Here is a 19,759-nt window from a genome sequence, read left to right on the forward strand (position 1 = left end):
ATAGCTGTACTGAGGCAATCAGGGAAAATGTTTCGGTGACAACTTGAGCTGGGCATTGAAAAATGGACATAATTTGTATAGGTTGAATGGATGGCAAAGTGTATTCTCTCCAGGCAGTAAAAGCAGCATGAACAGAGATACAGGGGCTGAAGGCATATGCCACATTCTAGGGACAAGGAGTAGAGTCTGGCAAGAATCCCAGCCTCACTTCATACCCCAAGGAGGGGCATTCTACTCTTCCCTCAAAGCATTGTGTCTAAGCACAGAGAAGATTTCCCTGGGGCATTAGCCTGGTCTCTGAGCTGGGTATTAGATAACTAGGCTCATTAACATGATCTAGCTGGTTTCAGTTTTCATCAAAGCTCTGAAAAAGAGAAATTTTAAGGTAATCAGAGCTCTGTGTATTACAGTCCATATGCAGAAACCAGACATTTGTAAATGAGCTTGGCATCTGCAAAAACACAAGAAAAAGAATGAAAAGGAGTACCCTAATGCTTAATTGAAAAAAAACAATTAAAAAATGGGAATACATATTGTGACATGACTATAGCAAAAAAGCACAGGGTATAAGTAAAAGTTAAAAATTGGTTTTTTTTAAACTTTCGCTCTCAAAAATAAAAAAAAAACAAAATACAGAAACAGTTACACCAACAGGTTCATGTAGTAACTGCCAAGATGACAGGTACATACTTTATATGATGTTATACAACATATACCATATGAGATGCTATTTCCATCACAAAAGGACTGAGCAGTCATTTCTGAGCTCAAGAATTCTGCTGTTCCTGTACTTATGGGCCCCCGACCTCTAACACAAGCACACCAGAAAGGAGAAGGGATGGCTGAGAAGGAACTAGAAGAGGAGCCAGCTTTCACAGCCCTGGGAATTCTGAGTCATCTCAGTCCATAATGGCCGTTGGAGTGTTTCCTGAGCCAAAATCCCAAGCTACTTAGCCAGCAGGGTTTGGAGACCAGGAGGGGCATGGAACACACAGATTTTAGATGCTTTCCCAGAGGGTGGGCTTGCTGGCAGTGCACAGATACAAAAGGATTAAAGTACCCCAGAAATTCACGATCTGCCATCCTCTCTAGCACTGGCACCAGGCTGAGCTAACGCCTCCCCACTCCAGTCTGACTCCCCAAACCAACGCTAGCTCTTTACCTTAGCAGAACCCCAGGGCAGTTCTGAAGATCAAATGACCTGACCCAGACTGGCCAGCTGTGTCCTTGTGGCTCAGATACATAATCTGACGGGAGCTGGGCCTGCTCAGATAGATCCAACTCGGACCTTCCCAGCATCCACACCCCTGCTCTTCCTGGTCCTCATATCCCCACTGTCTTCCTTCTTTGTTTCATTCACAATGCTCCCCTCAATACTGCCTTTGTGAAGGTAGACAGATGTCTGGAATCAAATTCCCATTCTGGACCCCATCACCAGGCCCTGCATTATGCAATCTTCCCAATGTCACACTCATCTCAGACCATCACACTAACATCAAACCATTCAGTGATAAATGAAGCTGAATTAAATACAGAAACTTAGGGCAATCCTAAAGAATGTTATCATTTTATCTACCTGAGAGGTTGGTCTTTCCTGTTTTGCTTGTAAGCAGGAATTCAAGCATTGCTTTGTAATATTCCTCATTAACGTTTTCTTGTACTAACAATGTCCCAGAATTGTGGAATGAGAATGTATCAGGGTCTAAACTTCGGAAGCTGGAGAGATAAAAGAACCACATTAAAAGGCAGCAGAAGCCAAATGCAATGAAATCTTGTCAAAGGTGAGTCTACCTCCATTTCAAAAATGTTCATGAGTGGCAGTGAGGGAGATTAAAACCAAGACAGCAGCAATGAATTTGGTTAATCAGCAAATGTCACTGTAAACCTGGGGTAGAGTGATCTGTGAAGGAATTGCCCTTTTGTGATGGTCCTTAGTGCTCTTATCTTGTAATTATGGGTTTTTATTTCACCCCAGCCCCTCCTGGATCATTTCCTTGTCATGGCAGAGGGGTTTGCGTAGCTCAATGAAACCAATGAGTTATGCCATGCAGGGTTACCAAAGGTCAAAGTAGAGAGTTCTGACAAAAGGTGATCCACTGGAGAAAGGAATGGCAAGCAACTCCAGTATCTTTGCTAAGAAAATTCCATAGATGGTATTAAAATGATAAAAAGATGATACCAGAAGGTGTGCCCCTCAGGTTGGAAGGTGTCCAAAATGCTACTGAGGAAGAGCAGGGGAGATTACAAGTAGCCCCAGTACTAATGAAGCAGCTGGGCCAAAGCCAAAAGGAAGCTCAGCTATGGATCCATCTGGTGACAAAAGGAAAGTCTGAGGCTCTAAATATCAATTTTACATAGGAACCTGGAATGCAAGACCTATGAACCAAGAGCAAACTAAATATGGTCAAACTGGAGGTGGTAAGACTAAACATTGACATCTTGGGTGGCAGTGAACTTAAACAGATGAGGACGGGTGATGAGTATTCAGGTGGTCACTATATATACTACTGTGGGCAAGAATCCCTTCGAAGAAACTGAGCAGCCCTCATAGTCAATAAAAGGGTGAGAAAAGCAGTACTGGAGCATCATCTCAAAAGTACCTGAATGATATTTGTTTAAATCCAAGGCAAACCAGTCAACATCACAGTAATACAAATCTATGCTCCAACCACTGATGCTGAAGAGGACAAAGTTAATCAGTTCTACGAAGACCTAGGACATCTTCTAGAAATGACACCCCAAAAAAGATGTAACATTCTTCACAGGGGATTAGAATACTAAAGTAGGAAACCAAAATATACTTAGAATAACAGGCAAGCTTGGTCTTGGAATGCAAAATGAAGCGGGGCAGAGACTAACAGGGGTTTGTCAAGATAACTTAATGGTCATAGCAAATGCTCTTTTTCAACAACCCAAAAGGCAACTCTGCACATGGACTTCACCAGATGGTCAATATCAAAATCAGATTGATTATAGACTTTGTAGGCCAACGTGGAGAAGCACTATATAGTTAGTCAAAACAAGACCTGGAGCAGACTGTGGCTCAGATAATGAGTTTCTTATCGCAAAATACACATTTAAATTGAAGAAATCTGGGAAAACCATCATTCTATATAGGTATGACCTGAATAACATCCTTTATGAATATAAAGTGAAGGTGCTGAATAGATTTAAAGGAATTAGATCTGGTAGATGGAGTGCCTGAAGAACTATGGACAGAGGTTCATAATATTGTACAGGAATGCAGCAACAAAAAATATTCCAGAGAAAAAGAAGAGCAAGAAAGCAAAATGGCCACCTGATGAGCCTTTAAAAAAGCTAAGGGAAAGAGGAAAGCAAAAGGGAAAGGAGAAAAGGAAAGAAATACCCAAGTGAATGCAGAATGCCAGAGAAGAGCAAAGACAGATAAGAAGGTTTTCTTAAATGAACAATTCAAAGAAATAGGAAGAAATAATGGAAGGGGAAAGACAAGCGGTCTCTTCATGAAAATGAGCTATCAAGGGAACAGTTCATGCAAAAACGAGGCATGATAAAAGACAAAAAACAGTCTAGACTTAACAGAAACAGAAGAGATTAAGAAGTGATGGCAAGAAAGCAAGGGAGTTGCAGCAAAACATCTACTTCTTTCTTCATTGACTACACTAAAGCCTTTGCTTGTGTGGATCACAACAAATGTGGCAAGTCCTCAAAAGGATGGGAGTACCAGATCATCTTATTTGTCTCCTGAGGAACTTGTGTGAATATCAAGAAGCAACAGTTGGAACTGGTTGGTTTAAGATGGAAAGGAGTATGACAAGGCTAGATGTTGTCACCTTATTTATTTAACTTATATGCAGAGTATAGCATGTGAAATGCCAGGCTGGATGAACCAAAAGCTGGAATTAAGGTTGCCAGGAAAAGTATCAACAATCTCAAATATGCAGATGATACTACCACTCTGATGGCAGAAAGTGAAGAAAAATTAAAAAGCCTCTTGATGAGGATGAAAGTGGAGAAAGTAAAAGCTGGCCTGAGGTTTAACATCAAAAAAACTAAGAACCTGGCAACTGGTCCCATCACTTCCTGGCATACAGAGGGAGAAGAAATGGAAGCAAGTGTCAAATTTTATATTCTTGGGCTCAAAGATCACTGCAGATGGCAACTGTAGCCATGAAATTAAAAGATACTTGCTCCTTGGAAGGAAAGCTATGGCAAATCTGGACAGCATATTAATAAGCAGAGACATCACCTGGCTGACAAAAGTCCCTGTAGTCAAAGCTATAGGTTTTCCAGTAGCAATGCATGGCTGTGAGAGGTGGACTATAAAGAAAGCTGAGCACCTCACAAGTGATGCTTTCAAATTGTGGTGCTTGGAGAAGACTTTTGAGAATCCCTTGGACAGCAAGGAGATCAAATCAGTCAATATTTAAAGAAATCAATTCAAGCTATTCACCAGAAGGTCAAATACTGATGCTGAAGCTTAAATCATTTAGTCACACAATGAGAAGACAGGACTCATTGGAAAAGACCCAGATGTTGGGAAAGATTGAAAGCAAAAGGAAAGAGGGACGGCAGAGGATGAGATGGATAGATGGTGCCGTGGCAGCAGTGAACGTGAGCATGGACAGACTTTGGAAGATAGTGGAGGATAGAAGAGCCTAGAGTGCTGTGGTCCATGGGTTACAGAGTCAGACACAACTGAACAACAGAATAACAACAAAGTTTCACATTAGAAGCAGGTCCTGAGCACATGGGATCATAGATCTAAAATGTCTTTCAAGAGGGTTCAGAGAGACTAGGACGTGAAGGTCATGGTGAGGTAGGGAAATGAGAAGGAATTCGTTCATGGTGTGGGAGCCTAGAAGTCCTTTTGTTGCTGTGCCGGTGGTTGCTGTTTTACCATAACACCCAAAATATACACAAACCATGTTGATGTGGGTAACAAGTCATTTTTATGTGGAAAATACTCCATACCTCATTATATTTTGTAAACTGCAAGCCTTCATCTTCTTACGCTCTGCGAGTTTGATTTTGAATAAGCTGAAATGAGCATATGCCAAATGTACATTCATCTGAGCTCTCCAGGGTAACTCCTCAATAAATAATTGGTGCAACCTTTTTCTTTTTATATACCGAGCCACTTTTGGGCTCAAGAGCTCCATCAGGACTTTTAATGCTATTTTTCTAACATCAGATCTTTTAAATCTAGAGGGAGAAAGAAGAAGCAGGGATTTTTTTAAAAAAATTACATAAATACCAGATGAGAGAAAAATAATAATATTTTGTGCAAAATTCAGAAATTCCTATTCTGGCTTGATGGCAATTAAACTATTTGGCCATTTCTTTGAGGCTAAAGCACTGGATACTATAAATACCACAAAAAATACCACGAAAAATACTATAAAATACTATAAAGCAACAGCAACAGCTATAATATGAGATTCCATACAGATGGAAATGCAAGATATCCAGCTACATATTCTCAAAAGTCTAAGTGACAATTAAAGAAATTTTCAAGCATTAAAACTAACACAATTACAAAGTCAAATTAAAAAATGGATGTCTGAAAAAAGTTTTTTAAAAATTATGAGAAATCAGCAAAAGTGAAAAGATACTTTAAAAATCAGTAGGAAATAACAAAAAAAATACTGCTATGGAGAATTTAATAGAAAACCTGAAATAATCAATCCAGCCAACCAACAACACTTACTACAGCAGAGAGAATTATGGCCAACTAGGGAACATCTGGAGGAAATAAAAGTTGCAGAAAAATCACTGATCTGGTCAGTGGGAAAACATACAGAACTAAGTGATGGATCCAAAGGATAGATCACAATGTGGCAATTTCAGAAATTTTAAGAAAATGCAATAATTTTAATACAATATTCTAGAAAATCGATGGGAACTTTTCAGAACTAGCAAAAACAATTTCAAACGTGCAAATGGAAAGAATTCAGAAGTTCTCAACAAGAAAGAACCCAAGGTTCAATATTCTTAGACACATTATAATCAATCTCAACATTAAAATAAGGAAGAAAAAATTCAGTCTACCAATTTAAAAAAGGTTACTTTTATATTATATATATGTACACATATATAATATGTATATATATGCGTATCATTAAAAACAAATCAGGATCCTAGAGAACTCCTCAACAAGGGCAGGGGATAATAAGAAAAACTAAAATATAATTTATACAAGATAAAGAAGTCGAGGCCACAAAGACAGAAGCATCTACCCAGAAAAACCTCCAGATGCTGCTTCAAGGAAAGAGATGGACAGGGTGTGAAAGAAGAAGGAAGAAAAGAAGTAAGGTGGGAAAGGGAATGAGATCAAGGCAAGCCCCAAACAAAACTCTTATCTTTGAATGATGAGAAGATGAAGTTAAAGATGCCCACATAATTTAATGAAAGGGACTTTTTTTCCCCAAGTGGCTTTGTTAAATTTGAGTTAACAACAGAAATAATAAGTATAACATAAGGTGTATTCCCTTCCAATTGAATTTGTAAAAGGGAAAGCTAACAACTGTAAAGCTAAATGAAAATGGACTAAACTTTTCAATAAAAAACAGAAGAAAAAGTAATAAAAACCATTGCCTTGGAGAAAAGGAACATTTAAAAATCAAGTGAGTTGAATAAATTACTAGAAACAAAATCAATAGGTTTGATTATACTCAGGTAAAAGAATTGTCCATGACAACAACAAAAAGCAATGTAGCTAAAAATAAACAAAAGAAATAGATATGGGGAAAATATTTCCATTATATATCTCTATATCTACAATATATACATAGATTTATAATATATATATATATATATTTAACTATGGCTTAGATCAATGTCTAAAACCCAGAATTTATTAAAGTCTGATAGATAAATTATAAGACAAATACACAGCCTCTCTTAATGAAGCAATAGTCAAAGAATATAAATAAGCAATTTTCCAATAAAAAATACATTAGAAATGATCAAATTCCTTTATATAAAGAAAAAGGCAAATGAAGACAACCCAAAGATATCATTATATGACCACTAGAATAGCAAAGTTAAGAAAAAATAAGAAAATCTTAACGGGAGTGGAACTGCAAGGGAACAGGTACTCTGATACATTGTCAGTGATGCAAACATCAATCAATCAATAAACATTTATTGAGCACCTACTATGTGCCAGGCACTTTCAGGAGTAACCTGTGAATACAAAATGAAATCACAAAACTGAAGTTCCCTATTGACCAAGTAACACCTTGGATCAATTTTACCCTCCAAATATCATAAAGAAAAATCATTATTAGTCCATATTTAGTCCAGCGCCACTCACTCAGACCATGCTTCACTTTCCTCCCATGCTTGTACTCTCCTCAAGGGACATCTGGGTCCCACCCTGGGGCAGTACTTCCTTCATTAAATTTAGGCCAACCCCAACCACTCAAGTAAGCTTCACAGATGTCTTCTTGCTGTGCTGACATCACACGACACCTTTCCACCTTGGGCTTTTGGAATGGTAATCAAATCCACAAAATGTGTGTTGATCAATTACCCTTTGGATCCACTCATCTAACTCTGAGATTTCCCAGTCCAAAACCTCTTTTCCTAGATATGACTCCCCCATTGGTATTGTTTTCTGTTAGAATATAAGCCCCTTGGGGGCAAGGGCTGTCTTATTTTTTCTATTTGGATCCTCAGTACTCAGCATAGCACCTGGCACTTAGTAATTAATATTAATCCCAAACTACTCATACCTGTACAGAAATACTCACTCATACTACTTATTTTTAACAGGGGAAAATAACTCAAAACACATTGAATGGCTGGAGAACATCGCATAAATTATAATTCATTGGCACAATAGAATAATATGATGGAATAAAAATGAGAGACATAAATACCAAGAAACAGGGAAAGATTTCTATTAAATGATTAAAAGTGAGATTAGGAGAACCTGACCAGCATACAGCTCAACTGCAACTATATCTCAAAAAGCCAAAAAAGCTCAAAGCACCATAACCCCAGCCAGACTTGGGAGGGATCAAAGAGAAAATGTACTTCTTGTCTGTTTGGTTTCTGGAACTTTGTTTGGTTCTATCCTATGAAAACGATAAGTTTTATTAAGATTTTTCTCCACCGATTTTATATTTACTTGGCTATTTGCCTTTGTAAATAGATGCTATTTTTGTAATAGCTTTTTAAAACACCTAGGTGAATGTATAAGATTTTTTACAAATGTGTTAAGTAACACATTTAATCAACTGTTGAGATCAAACCTCAAAAATATGTAACTAGCAAATGCTCAGGCTCAACAAAGTGCTACATTAAACAAAATATGAACACTGAAAACAATAAAAATGCACCATATTTCCTTCTAATAGGAAAAAACTATCAACAATTTGTACGCTCAAGGATTGGACAATGGATGCAGAAATTGAGTCACTGATACAATGGAATGATGGGATGCCATAAAAATGAGAAAAAATCCATACAGTTATGAATAGTTTGGTACCATTAACCAAATGAAACAAAAAGGGAAAAAATATCCTAAATATAAGTCAGATATTAATGTATGTATAAATATAGGAATTAATAGATGTTAGACTGACGTTAGATGAAACTCACTAATTTCATTAAATAAGTGCTGGATATTAGACAATTAATCCCACTAATGTCCAGTATCAGTTATTGTTAGAGATATAGGGTCAGAGATTTCAAACAACTTTATTTCTACCACAAATGTCTTCGTTTGGTACCCAGAGGATAGTTAATTCCTGTTTAAAATGTTTAATAGCATTTTAATAGCATTTAGACTTTCCATTGACTAGGGAATCAGAGGGAGCTTCCCACAGCAGGTTAGCTTTCACTGACCTGGTAGAAATACCACTGAACCAGTCCTCCATGCCCAACCTCAAAGTGAGTTAGCTCTTTGGACATGGTTATGACAAGGTAACTGAAGAGAATTCTGGCATGGATATTTAACTATCTATGTGATCTTGGACATGTCAGGTTTGCTCATAAATAAAAATAAAAGAGTTGGACAAAATGAGGTTCATGATACATTGAAGAACACAAACAGAATGTGCCTTTCATTGCTTCAGCAGGACATGAGACATCTCAGAAAGACTGATCACAAACCTCAAAGGACTAGCAGCTGGGAAGGGAAGCATCAGCTTATTACCACTACACGATGGCTCACCTGGTCAGGGTGTCCCCTACGGGGCCAGGAAACCAGCCTAACCAAGGGAGAGACAGGAGGCAGAATGTGATGGGCAAGTCAAACCACCACCACCATATCACCTTGACCACCATGTTCCCTCGTACCCAAAAGAGACAGTGCAGGAATCTGTACCCAAGAGCCTTGGGAATAGCAGTGTTCTCTGGATAACTGCCTCTGCCTCCTGCCCCTGAAGCCATCATTGAGGAGAATAGTCACTGCAGAAAAGGGGCCATCTTCCTTTCCATAGTCAACACTAACTGTTGACCAACTTCCCCCAATATGCAGGCAAGCTCAAGAGGCCTTAGAGATGGAGGCTGTCCTTCCTCTCCCACCTGCCTTTACTCCAAACACCAACAAGGCGCAAGGTCCTGTTTTCAGCCTAGCCCCAACAGGCATCATCCTAGCTGGTAACCCCTGTGGAGGGGCAGTCTAGCCACCACTCCTGCAGCCACAGCTGCTGAAAACCCATAAAGGGAAGCTCTCACCACTCAACTCCTTGGCTCTGTCCAATGGCTCAACATCAAAAACCAATAGGATTTTATGAGTGGAAATTACTTTTGAGAAAAGGCATGAACCCTTTGCTTTGGTGCTTCACCTTAAGGGCCATAGGATGATTCCATCTGACTTGTAAGTGAAAGCTCCCATGGGTTGTCTCTCCTGTTAGAACATGCACTCCTGGAGATCAGGGGCCATCTTACTCCTCGGCAATTAGTACAGAGCTTTGCACACAATAAGCACTCAATAAATGCTTTTTCATTCACTCCCTAAACCCTTATTTTGGTACCAAATAACATTGCTTTTGGCCACAACTATAACTAGTATAAGACCAAAGCTTAAACACCAGCACTGTTATCTGTTGTTCTTTGCTTAAATATGTTATCTGCTTAAAGCCAGGAGAACCAAGGAGAAAGTGCCCCTCCGACCATTGTCTTATATAGAAAAATTAGCTCCCATTAGTCCATGCAAGGAGCTTATTTTTTTGTGAAGACACTATGTTGGAAAGAGATTCAGATTCAGATTTCTCTGAATCTCATGCTATTGCTATGCCAGCTGAATTATGTGGTTTCATATGGGGAATAAAGAACTGTATGTTTGAATGAGAGAAAGAAGAAGGAAGAAGAGGAGAAAGGGAGGGAGGGAGAGAAAATGACAGAGAAAGGGAAGAAGAGGAGGAAGGAAGGAAGGGAAAGAGAGAGGGGGAGAGCAGGGAAGGAAATAGACACACAGGGTGTTAAAGCTTTAACAACTTAAAGCTGCACTAAGACTTCTGGGACAACCAGCATATAGGCTTGAACTTTTGATTATGATGGTATGGGAAGAGAAGCTCCCGCTACCAGTGCCAAGGATCACTAACGCTTGGTAGCTCGAGTCTTAGAGTTGCCTGGGGCACTGAAATTAAGTGACTCGGCCTGGGTCACACAATTAGCATGAATCAGAAGATCCAACCTGAGTTCCATCTGGTCTTCCTCAATTTAAGTCCCAATCCCCTACACTAGGGGCTAAAATTCATAATAACACAGCAGAAGAATTCTATCCATCTCACACACACACATACACACACACACACACACACACACACACACACACACACACACATATATATATAAGAAAGACAAACACCATCAAGCTTGTTACCTCGTAAATTCTCTATAAAGTAAGTAAATGTCAAAAAAAACATGTATAATTTAGAGGCTCAGACAGACCAGCTGAAAAAGTGTCCAACAGGACACTAACTTAAATGTGCTTAAACCAATAATAAGTATAACCACTTTCAAAGTTTGCAAACAAGAAAAACCAATATCCAGCAAAATTTTATCATGTAAATAAAGTGATTCAGCATTCATATGACTCAGAACACAGAAAAATAGCAAATTTCTGAGAAATGAACCTACTTATCCAGATCTGGCAATTCTGACAGTGACGGGCGTTTGGCAAAATAGTCTTTCAGAGCACCTCTTTTCCTGGATTTTAGCTTCACAGGTTGTATCTCTGTGGCCTTGGGAGATGACAAAAACAGCCAATTATGTTACAGAGCAAACAAATTTTCAATAGAGTGACTTGGGCACATTTTTTAAAGCTAACTTATCATAGGTGACTATGATCCATTGTTTTCATCATACAACAAAATGGAGATTGACATCAAAAATCCTTTCCCCCTTTGACTCAGCAATATCACTTCTAGGTCTCTATCCCAAAGAGATCATAAAAACGAGAAAAGGACCCACATGGACAAAAATATTTATAGCAGCTCTTTTTGTGGTGGAGAAGAATTGGAAATTGAGGGGACGCCCATCAATTGGGGAATGGCTGAACAAGTTGTGGCATGCAAATGTAATGGAATACTATTGTGCCTTAAGAAATGATTGGCAAACAAACTTCAGAAAAGCCTGGAACTGATGCTGAGTGAAATGAGCAGAACCATGAGAACACTGTACAAAGTAAAAGCCACATTGTGCTATGATTGACCCTGACAGACTTAGCTCTTCTCAGCAATGCAAGGACCTAAGACAACTGCAAAAGCCACATCCAGAGAAAGAACTGGGGAGTCTGAATGCAGATGAAAGCATACTATTTGCTCTCCTTTTCTTTTGTGGTTTTGTTTTGTTTCTTCTTTCTCGTGATTCCTCCAATTAGTTCTAACTCTTTTTTACATCATGATTAATGTGACAATATGTTTATTATAAATGCATAAGGAAAGCCTACATCAGATTGCACACAGTCTTGGGGAGGGGGGAGGAGAGGATGGGGGAGAAAATTCAAAACTCAAAATTTTATGGAAGTGAATGTTGAAAACTAAAAATAAATTACTAAAAAAATAAAAAAAAACCTGTTTTCCAAAGTTCTATATTTGGCAAAAAAAAATCTGAAATGCTATAGTAGGGAGGAGGGATTAGAACTGTACTGCTTGGCACCAGAGGGTAGACTGAGGAATAATAGAAGGAAGCTACAGGGCAGATTTTGACTCAATACCAGGGCAAACCTCCTAATTATTTTGTCACTGTTGTTGAGTCATTTTTCAGTCATGTCTTACTCTTGGTGACCTCATTTGGGGTTTTCTTGGTAGAGATACCGGAGTGGTTTCCCATTTCCTTCTCCAGTTCATTTTACAGATGAGGAAACTGAGGCAAACAGGGTTAAGAGATTTGCTCAGAATCACACAACTGATTAGTGTGTGAGGCTGGATTTGAGCTCAGGTGTTCCTAACCCAGGGCAAGGTTCCATCTATGGTACCACCTAGCTGCCATAATTATTAGAACTGTCCAAGAGAGGCCTGTACTTGGCAGGATGATGAGGCTAGAATAATGGGATACCCACACAATGGCATCTCTAGGACCTCTCCATCCAAGGAGAATCTCTCTCTCCTCAACTCAGACTATGTTCCGGGTCTGCTAATACCATCAGGAAGCCTACATCCCTATCATAGGCCTCTCTCAGTATTAATAATCAGTGAGACAATCCAGGAAGTGAAGAGATCTGTTTGAGTAGGGGGCATCTCTTCCCCAGAAGATCATACGAGGATGTGAATGAAAAAGAAAAAAAAAATAATTAAAGAGTGATCCAGAGTTGTTTTTGTAACTGAACTCAGATGAAATCCAGAAGGAACTGGACAAGAGGAGTGTCCTGGAGAGGGATGAGTGAGGGCTGAGCTGTAATTTAATGCAATGAATCAACCATCGAAACCTGAAAATAAGGAAAGGGGCAAGGCTCCCCACAGAAGGGACAGGCAGAGACACAGCCAGACCTGGGGGGCTCCCTAGAACACCCTGAAACAGTGGACTGGGATGAGTGTTGGGGTGAAAACACTTGGTCCTGGCTAATGTATACGATCAGGTCATAGTACCCCATGGGGGAGGGTCACATTTCTGTATTACTTATTACAATAATGAGAGAGAGAGAGAGAGAGAGAGAGAGAGAGAGAGAGAGAGAGAGAGAGAGAGAGAGAGAGAGAGAGAAGGAGGGAAGGAAGGGAGGAAGGGAGGAAGGAAGGAAGAAAAGAAATTCACAACTAAGCTTATTTACCAAGCCAACAAAAGAAACACTAATGTGTATTATTGTACATAATGATAATGTTATACCTACACTAATTATAAAAGTGTCACCTCAAGAAATATACACACATATTGTGAATTTAAATAGATCTACCATCTCTCCCCTTTTGATGTTGCGAGCTATATTTTATTTTATTTTCAAAAGCAAGATTTACAGTAGGAAAATCTTTGGATTTTCTACATTGTATCCATAAACTGCTCTTAGGGCTAAATAAAGGAGAATTCTTGTTCAGGTTTGCATTGCTTCATTTACAATAAGAAACCAGAGTGAGATTTACTTTTTGAATCTCCATGGCAGCTGCCTTGTACTTCTTTGGGTCTTCATTAGCTGGAGTAGTTTCTGCAGCTGCACTTTTCTTTATTCCAAGAAAGTTGTCATTTCTCCTAATACAAAAATAACAGAAATAAAGTTGTCAATTCTCTTGATACGGAAATAATAAGTTAGTCATAGTCTAAGAAGTTAAATTAGGAAAACTATACATGTCCTGTTGATTTATTTTTATAAATATTAAGACAAAATGATTGCTCCCAAGCTATTTCTGATTTCTCAGAATATATGACGAATTTGACTGAAACTGGATTATGGCCTAAAAACCTCCCACCAACCATTTAATTTATCCAAGGAGTTTTATGCATATATATAATATATTATTATTTATATATTATATTATTAATATAATCAGCTATCGCACCCCTGGTCATAACAAATTCAGTGGACTATGGAAAATGAGATTTTCACTACTCAAGAAACAAGGATGAAAGTTTATTGAAAAATTATATACTATTAGATTATGCATTATTATATTGTGTTATATTATTTATACATGTAAATAAGGTATTATTAGATTATGTGATGTTATATATAGCACAGTGCCTAGTGCATATTAGGCATTTAATAAATGACTGCTGACAATAGGAAAAATAGTAAACAAAAATCTCCGAATTATTTGTGGCTTCAACATCTTGTCTGGGGGAAGGATTTCCTTGTTTTGGCACTCAAACATTATTCTGCAAGATCTACAATTATGGCCCATAAGGAAAATCCAACAAAACAGTTACATTTCTCAATATTGACATTACAAGTACCTTTTTAGGAAGTTTTGAACAGTATATGACATCTCCACCACATAGTTAAATTTCTCTTCATGAATACATTTTGTTATAACTTGAACAAAGAATTCCAGAAAACGAGGTTTATTCTTGAATTTCATTACTGTATAAGCAAAAGAAGTCAATATATCAGGATGAATTTTGTTGATCATGAGCCACTTTATGAATTTACCTTTTAGATTTCTCATTTTACAGAAAACCTGCAAGAGTAAATGACTCAGGTAATACTCTTTGTCTGAGGTCCCTTTCCATCATTCACTTTCTAAACACATCAGTGAGAACAGCCCATGGAAAAGACCTCTTAAGGATTTTATTCACAATGTGATTGGCTGAAAGAGCTAAGAAATGGATGGCTATCCTTTGAATGAGCCTGATACTTAGAAATTAAGCATTGATGATGCTAAATATGATTCAAAGACTATTGGAAGAAGATTGTAGAAAGGCTCTTGTTGGTGCCTAGTTGCTCAACAGCAAAAGTCTTTATCAAAATGTGAACCCATGGAGGCTCCCCCAAGCCTTTGCCTTTGGTACCTGTTGGCCACCATCACTTTTACATATGAAACCAAGAGCAAACCCGGGAACATTAAGCCCGCAAAGCTTAACAAAGGTTAAGGACCCAAAAGGCATTTACCTTCTCTCATGGCACCTCTGAGTGTCCAAGTTAAAATTATAGGGTAGAGAAAAAGAGGATCTTCTGCTCCTGTGAGTTCCATAAAGGCATCTAAATTAAAACAAACATGAATTAAATATTCTAAGTAATACAAAAACACAGATGGATAAATTACTTCTTGGGGTGACAGAGAAGAAAAACTCAGGTATCTTAATTCCTCATAATGTGTTTTCAAGTATGATTTTATATCATGAGAGTTTTAGAGACAAAGAGAAACCAATGAGTTTTTAATTATTAAAGTCTATTATTTTCAGAACATGGGAGAGTCTGAAGTTATATTAAGCAAAATATTATAGGGGGAATATAGTACCCTGATTAATAACAGATGTGTATAACTGAATGCAAAATGTAGAAGCCCTAAAATTATAACATCTCGCTTAATATACATTTTTAACATAACAAAAGAGAGGCAGTGTGACCCAGAGCATAGAAGACTGGACGCTGAGTCAGGAGAACCTGGAGTTGAGTCTCAACTCTAATATTTACTTGCTAGGTTGTTGCTGTTGTTGTGTTTGTCCTTTGTTTTCGAAGAGGACCATGGCATCAGGGAAATGATGACATGACTTGCAGTTGACTTTGATTTGAGTGAGGGAGGGCTAGGCAAGGTCACCAGCCTCACTTTCTCCTCCAGAGTCATCTGGGTCCACCAGCCTGATACTCACCAGGATGACTGGAGATGACCCAGGATGTTTTTGGAGACCTTGGCCCTTTTAGGCTAAGGCCTTTTCATGTACTCACTTAGAGTGAGGTAATGCCCATTCAGTGAATAGGCCTCTTTAAGAAGTGAGTCAAGGGATGGCCCCTTTAATTAGAAAAGAAAAAAAATCAAGTGGGGAGGGGAAGACCCTCAGGGTTGCTGTTCCAAAGAGAAACAGTTACCATTGACATTCACTCTAAGCCAGGAGGGCCCAAAATACAGCCATTAAGTGGACCTTGGGTGGGGACCTATTGTGGTCCAATCTATGAGCTTCTGAGTGAACTGGGTTTAAGGTTTTTGTGACTATAGGTAAGTCACCTATCCTCTCCTATCTTCAGTTTCCCCATCTGTAAAACAGGGATAATAATGTTTATGGTACTTAATTCACATGGATGCTGGGAGGTTCAAATAAGTTATATGTGAAGAGCATGATATGCTTGAAAGGGCTACCTAAGTGTCAGTGACTATAATTGTAGAAAAAAATTAAGGCTTTATTGTACCTAATTAGAATTCCTATTTTATTTATGTTGCAACTGTGATTAATTCATATTTCTAGAATGCAATCAATTTTTTTTTCTTTTTTCAATTAACAAGCAATTATTCTCTTTCTCTCTCTCTCTCTCTCTCTCTCTCTCTCTCTCTCTCTCTCTCTCTCTCTCTCTCTCTCTCTCCCTCTCTCTCTCTCTCTCTCTCTCTCTCTCTCCCTCCCTCCCTCCCTCCCACCACCATTATGGAAAAAAAGAAAGAGAAACCAAACCTGTAACAGATATGCATGGTTAAGAAACATAAATTCCTCACATGTTCACAAATATATGTCTAATTAAATGCACTATATTTTCAAGGTGTTTTTATTTTTATAGAGTATAATGAGAGTGAAGGTTTATACTTCTATGGGGTCTTTGCTGACTAAGAAGGGAAAAATAGAGAACACTGGCTCCAAGTTTAACTTGAAAAGGACAATGGACAGTTGGGGGTGGGGGGGTGGGGTTGGGAAGGAGAGTTCAAAGCTGTGACTTCATTGCATGAAACTCCCAAGTATGGAAGCTCCTTCCACTGAAAAGGACCAGCAACTCCTTTCTACCTCCCTCCTTAGCTGACTGGGGCAGTAAGACTTGCTTGTGGTCACACAACCAGCAGATGTCAGAGACAGAACTTGAACCCAAATCTTCCTGCCCCCAAGGCTGGCCCTCTATCTGTTCTGTCTACCATGTCACCAAATGTGGGAAGAGAAAAAGACAAAAGTAGATGATAGGGAGAAACAGGTCACTGAGAGATGCTGTCTAGTCAGGCACAGGAGGAGACATAGCAGTTGAGTTCACCCCTGGTCTCATCGCTGATGTACTGGGTACCCAATGAGCACAGGACCTTCCACAGGGGCTTACTGCCTTCCCAAAGCTAGATGAGTTCACCTAAATCTTCAAATGGCTGCTCCAGCCCCACACAAATAGCTCAGAAAAGCCTTTGTCCTCAGGGTGTTGGTTCTATTTCATTCCTTCACACCCTGTTAGGGGTCTAGGGTCCTGTTTGACAAAGCCACAAGTCTGGTCTATTCAGGAGAAAACAAAACTCTCTCCCCTCCAAAGAAGACAGAGTAATGAACGTGGAATCAGGAAGACTCATCTTCATAGTTCAATTCCTTCCTCAGACATTTACTAGCTGTGTGATCCTGGGCAAGTCACTTAATCCTGTTTGCCTCGGTTTCCTCATTTGTAAAATGAGCTGGAGAAGGAAATGGCAAACCACTCCAGTATCTTTGCCAAGAAAACCCCAAATGGGTATATGGCCGCTGCCACCTGGGGCTCCCGCCGCCCAGAATAGCCAGGGAGCCATGGTGCAGCTCACGGCACCGCTGAGGGTGCACGCCCGCCTCACCAACAGCTACTGGCGGGTCTAGGACGAGCTGAAGTACGCCCGACACTTTCGGGGAAGGAAAAATCAGTGTTAACAGTTTGGCTGTCAGGGCAGTGCATAGAGCCTTCGCGAAATGTACCAATGCCAGCAGACTGAAGAAGAGGAACATGGGAACGCTTTGCATTAATCGAATTACAGCTGCTTCCCAAGAACAAGTATCCATCATTTATTAGCAATTTGATCAAGTGTCAGGTGGAGCTCAACAGGAAAGTCCTTGCTGACCTGGCTATTTAGGAACCCAAGACTTTCAAGTCTTTGACTGCTTTGGCCAAGAGGAGAGAAAAAAGGCCTCGCAGACGCTCTAGGGGATGAGAAGGAGCCGGCGGGGATCTTTTCCCGGGTGGTGCATTATCAGTGAAGGCGATGGAGCCTCGGCCACCACCAACACCGCTGGGGCGCTTTGCCCAAGGAAGGGCTGGGGGTAACTCAGCTACACCAATAACAAAGATGGCCAGTGTAAGAACTTCCCCAAGCTGTTCACCTTCTTTGGTAATCATGTCTTTTCACATTTCAGGAGCATGGCAAGAGGAGAGGTAGCTGGGCTTCTTTACCAGGTGGGAGGCTGGGGGAGCCCTTTTCACACTGGAAACCCTAAAAGATTCATTCAGCTTATGTTCTTTTAAACCAGGGGCAGACTTTAAAATGTATTCGGGAAGAGATTATAAAATAAAGCTTTCATAACAAAAAAAAAAAGCCTCAAATGGGGTCATGGAGAGTCAGACACTATTGAAACAACCGAACAACAAAAATGTTCAGTGCCAAGCCTGGGACCCTGGCCTATTATCAAATGAGAATAGTCCAATGACCTAATTCAGCTTGTTCTTCTATGGTTCCTGTTGAAATAAATCACTCATGGACAGTCCCACAGCCCACCACCCTTCCCATCTGCTCCTCATTGATGTATTTGAGAAGATCCCTAAATATGAAAAGAAAGTGGAGCAGAGGGGCAGAGAAGGCAAGAAAGCTCCTACATTGTTTTGTCAGTTTGAGCAGCTGGGCTTCCATGAGGTTGAGCTGTTCGCTGATTTTGTCCAGCATGACAACCTGGGCCTTGGACTTCTTCCCTTTCTTGATGGAGATGCCCTAGGAGTGTACCATTGCAGAGACTTAGAAACAGCAGTCACATTCTACTGCTAGACATCCCCCACCCCCGACACAGATAGTATATCTTCAAAATCTGGTTTTTGTAGTTAGTAAATGAATCTAAGACTTAGAAAGCCATGATGCACATAGCTTCACTCTGTGGTTCTCCAACTTTTAACAATAGGGGAACCCTTCACCTTAAACAAAAATGTGGTGGTGTCCTTGCAATAAAATACTTTCAAAAGGACTGATGATAACAATACTAAATTATAAGGCTGATTATTTAAAAGCTTGCATTTTCAAATCATTTTTTTCTAAACCTAGCAAAACTAGATAGAATTTTTAGATTTGATTGCATGCAATTAATAAGTGATTCCTATTTGAGGATATGAGCGTGAGAGCTCACATTGCTAACTTCCTTTAAGTGACAATGTGACTAAGGGAAACAGTTCCAAAGAATACTGGTTTATGAAAATAGAGAAATGAAGAGTTGATTTTTTTTAATTTCCTGTTCCATTCATAAATGCCTTCTTACAAACCAAAGAGGTAAGAAAGCATTTTAAAGTTTCCTGTCTTTTCAAAATACTGGATTTTATCCAATTATCCATGAAAGGTACTGACACAGAAAAATAAAATAAATAAATAATATAAAAACTATTCAACGGGCTTCAAGCTGAAAGTGATTGTGCTCTCTGAACAGCATGTAATACCGGCCCATTTTTTTAAAAGCTCCACATAATGGCCGCACAATCCACTTTTTTTTTTTTTTTGCAAAAATCTGGCATAAAATCTGCAACAATTATGTGGTGAAATATGGTATATATACACACATACATACACATATGTATAAATGTATGTATATATGTATATATACACATGTACATGCATGCATGTACAAATTTATATATTATAATATATTATTAAAATATATAAATAATATATATCTACAGAAACATATGTTCATATACACATGTGTGTATGTGTGTGTGTATATATATATTTGAAACCCAACTAAAGATCAGCGTCCAATTTTAAGAAAAGTCATCCTTGTTCAT

At 39.0% G+C, this 19,759-nt stretch overlaps 1 protein-coding gene and 1 pseudogene across 1 annotated transcript in view; one reads left to right on the forward strand and one right to left on the reverse strand.

Annotated features, from left to right (window-relative positions):
• Positions 1 to 19,759, reverse strand: part of CFAP54 (cilia and flagella associated protein 54) — a 303,572-nt gene that overhangs the window by 171,099 nt on the left and 112,714 nt on the right. Inside the window, exons 30-36 of the mRNA XM_036760711.1 lie at positions 18,593 to 18,704; positions 14,975 to 15,064; positions 14,320 to 14,446; positions 13,512 to 13,617; positions 11,077 to 11,180; positions 4,954 to 5,184; positions 1,577 to 1,716 (exon numbers count right to left, since the gene is read on the reverse strand). Of these exons, the coding sequence (XP_036616606.1) occupies positions 1,577 to 1,716; positions 4,954 to 5,184; positions 11,077 to 11,180; positions 13,512 to 13,617; positions 14,320 to 14,446; positions 14,975 to 15,064; positions 18,593 to 18,704 (910 nt within the window). The remainder of the gene's footprint in view (positions 1 to 1,576; positions 1,717 to 4,953; positions 5,185 to 11,076; positions 11,181 to 13,511; positions 13,618 to 14,319; positions 14,447 to 14,974; positions 15,065 to 18,592; positions 18,705 to 19,759) is intronic.
• Positions 17,539 to 17,979, forward strand: LOC118851502 (annotated as a pseudogene).

The sequence above is a fragment of the Trichosurus vulpecula genome, chromosome 5, assembly GCF_011100635.1.
Source record: "Trichosurus vulpecula isolate mTriVul1 chromosome 5, mTriVul1.pri, whole genome shotgun sequence".
In the NCBI taxonomy this organism is placed as follows: Eukaryota; Metazoa; Chordata; class Mammalia; order Diprotodontia; family Phalangeridae; genus Trichosurus; species Trichosurus vulpecula.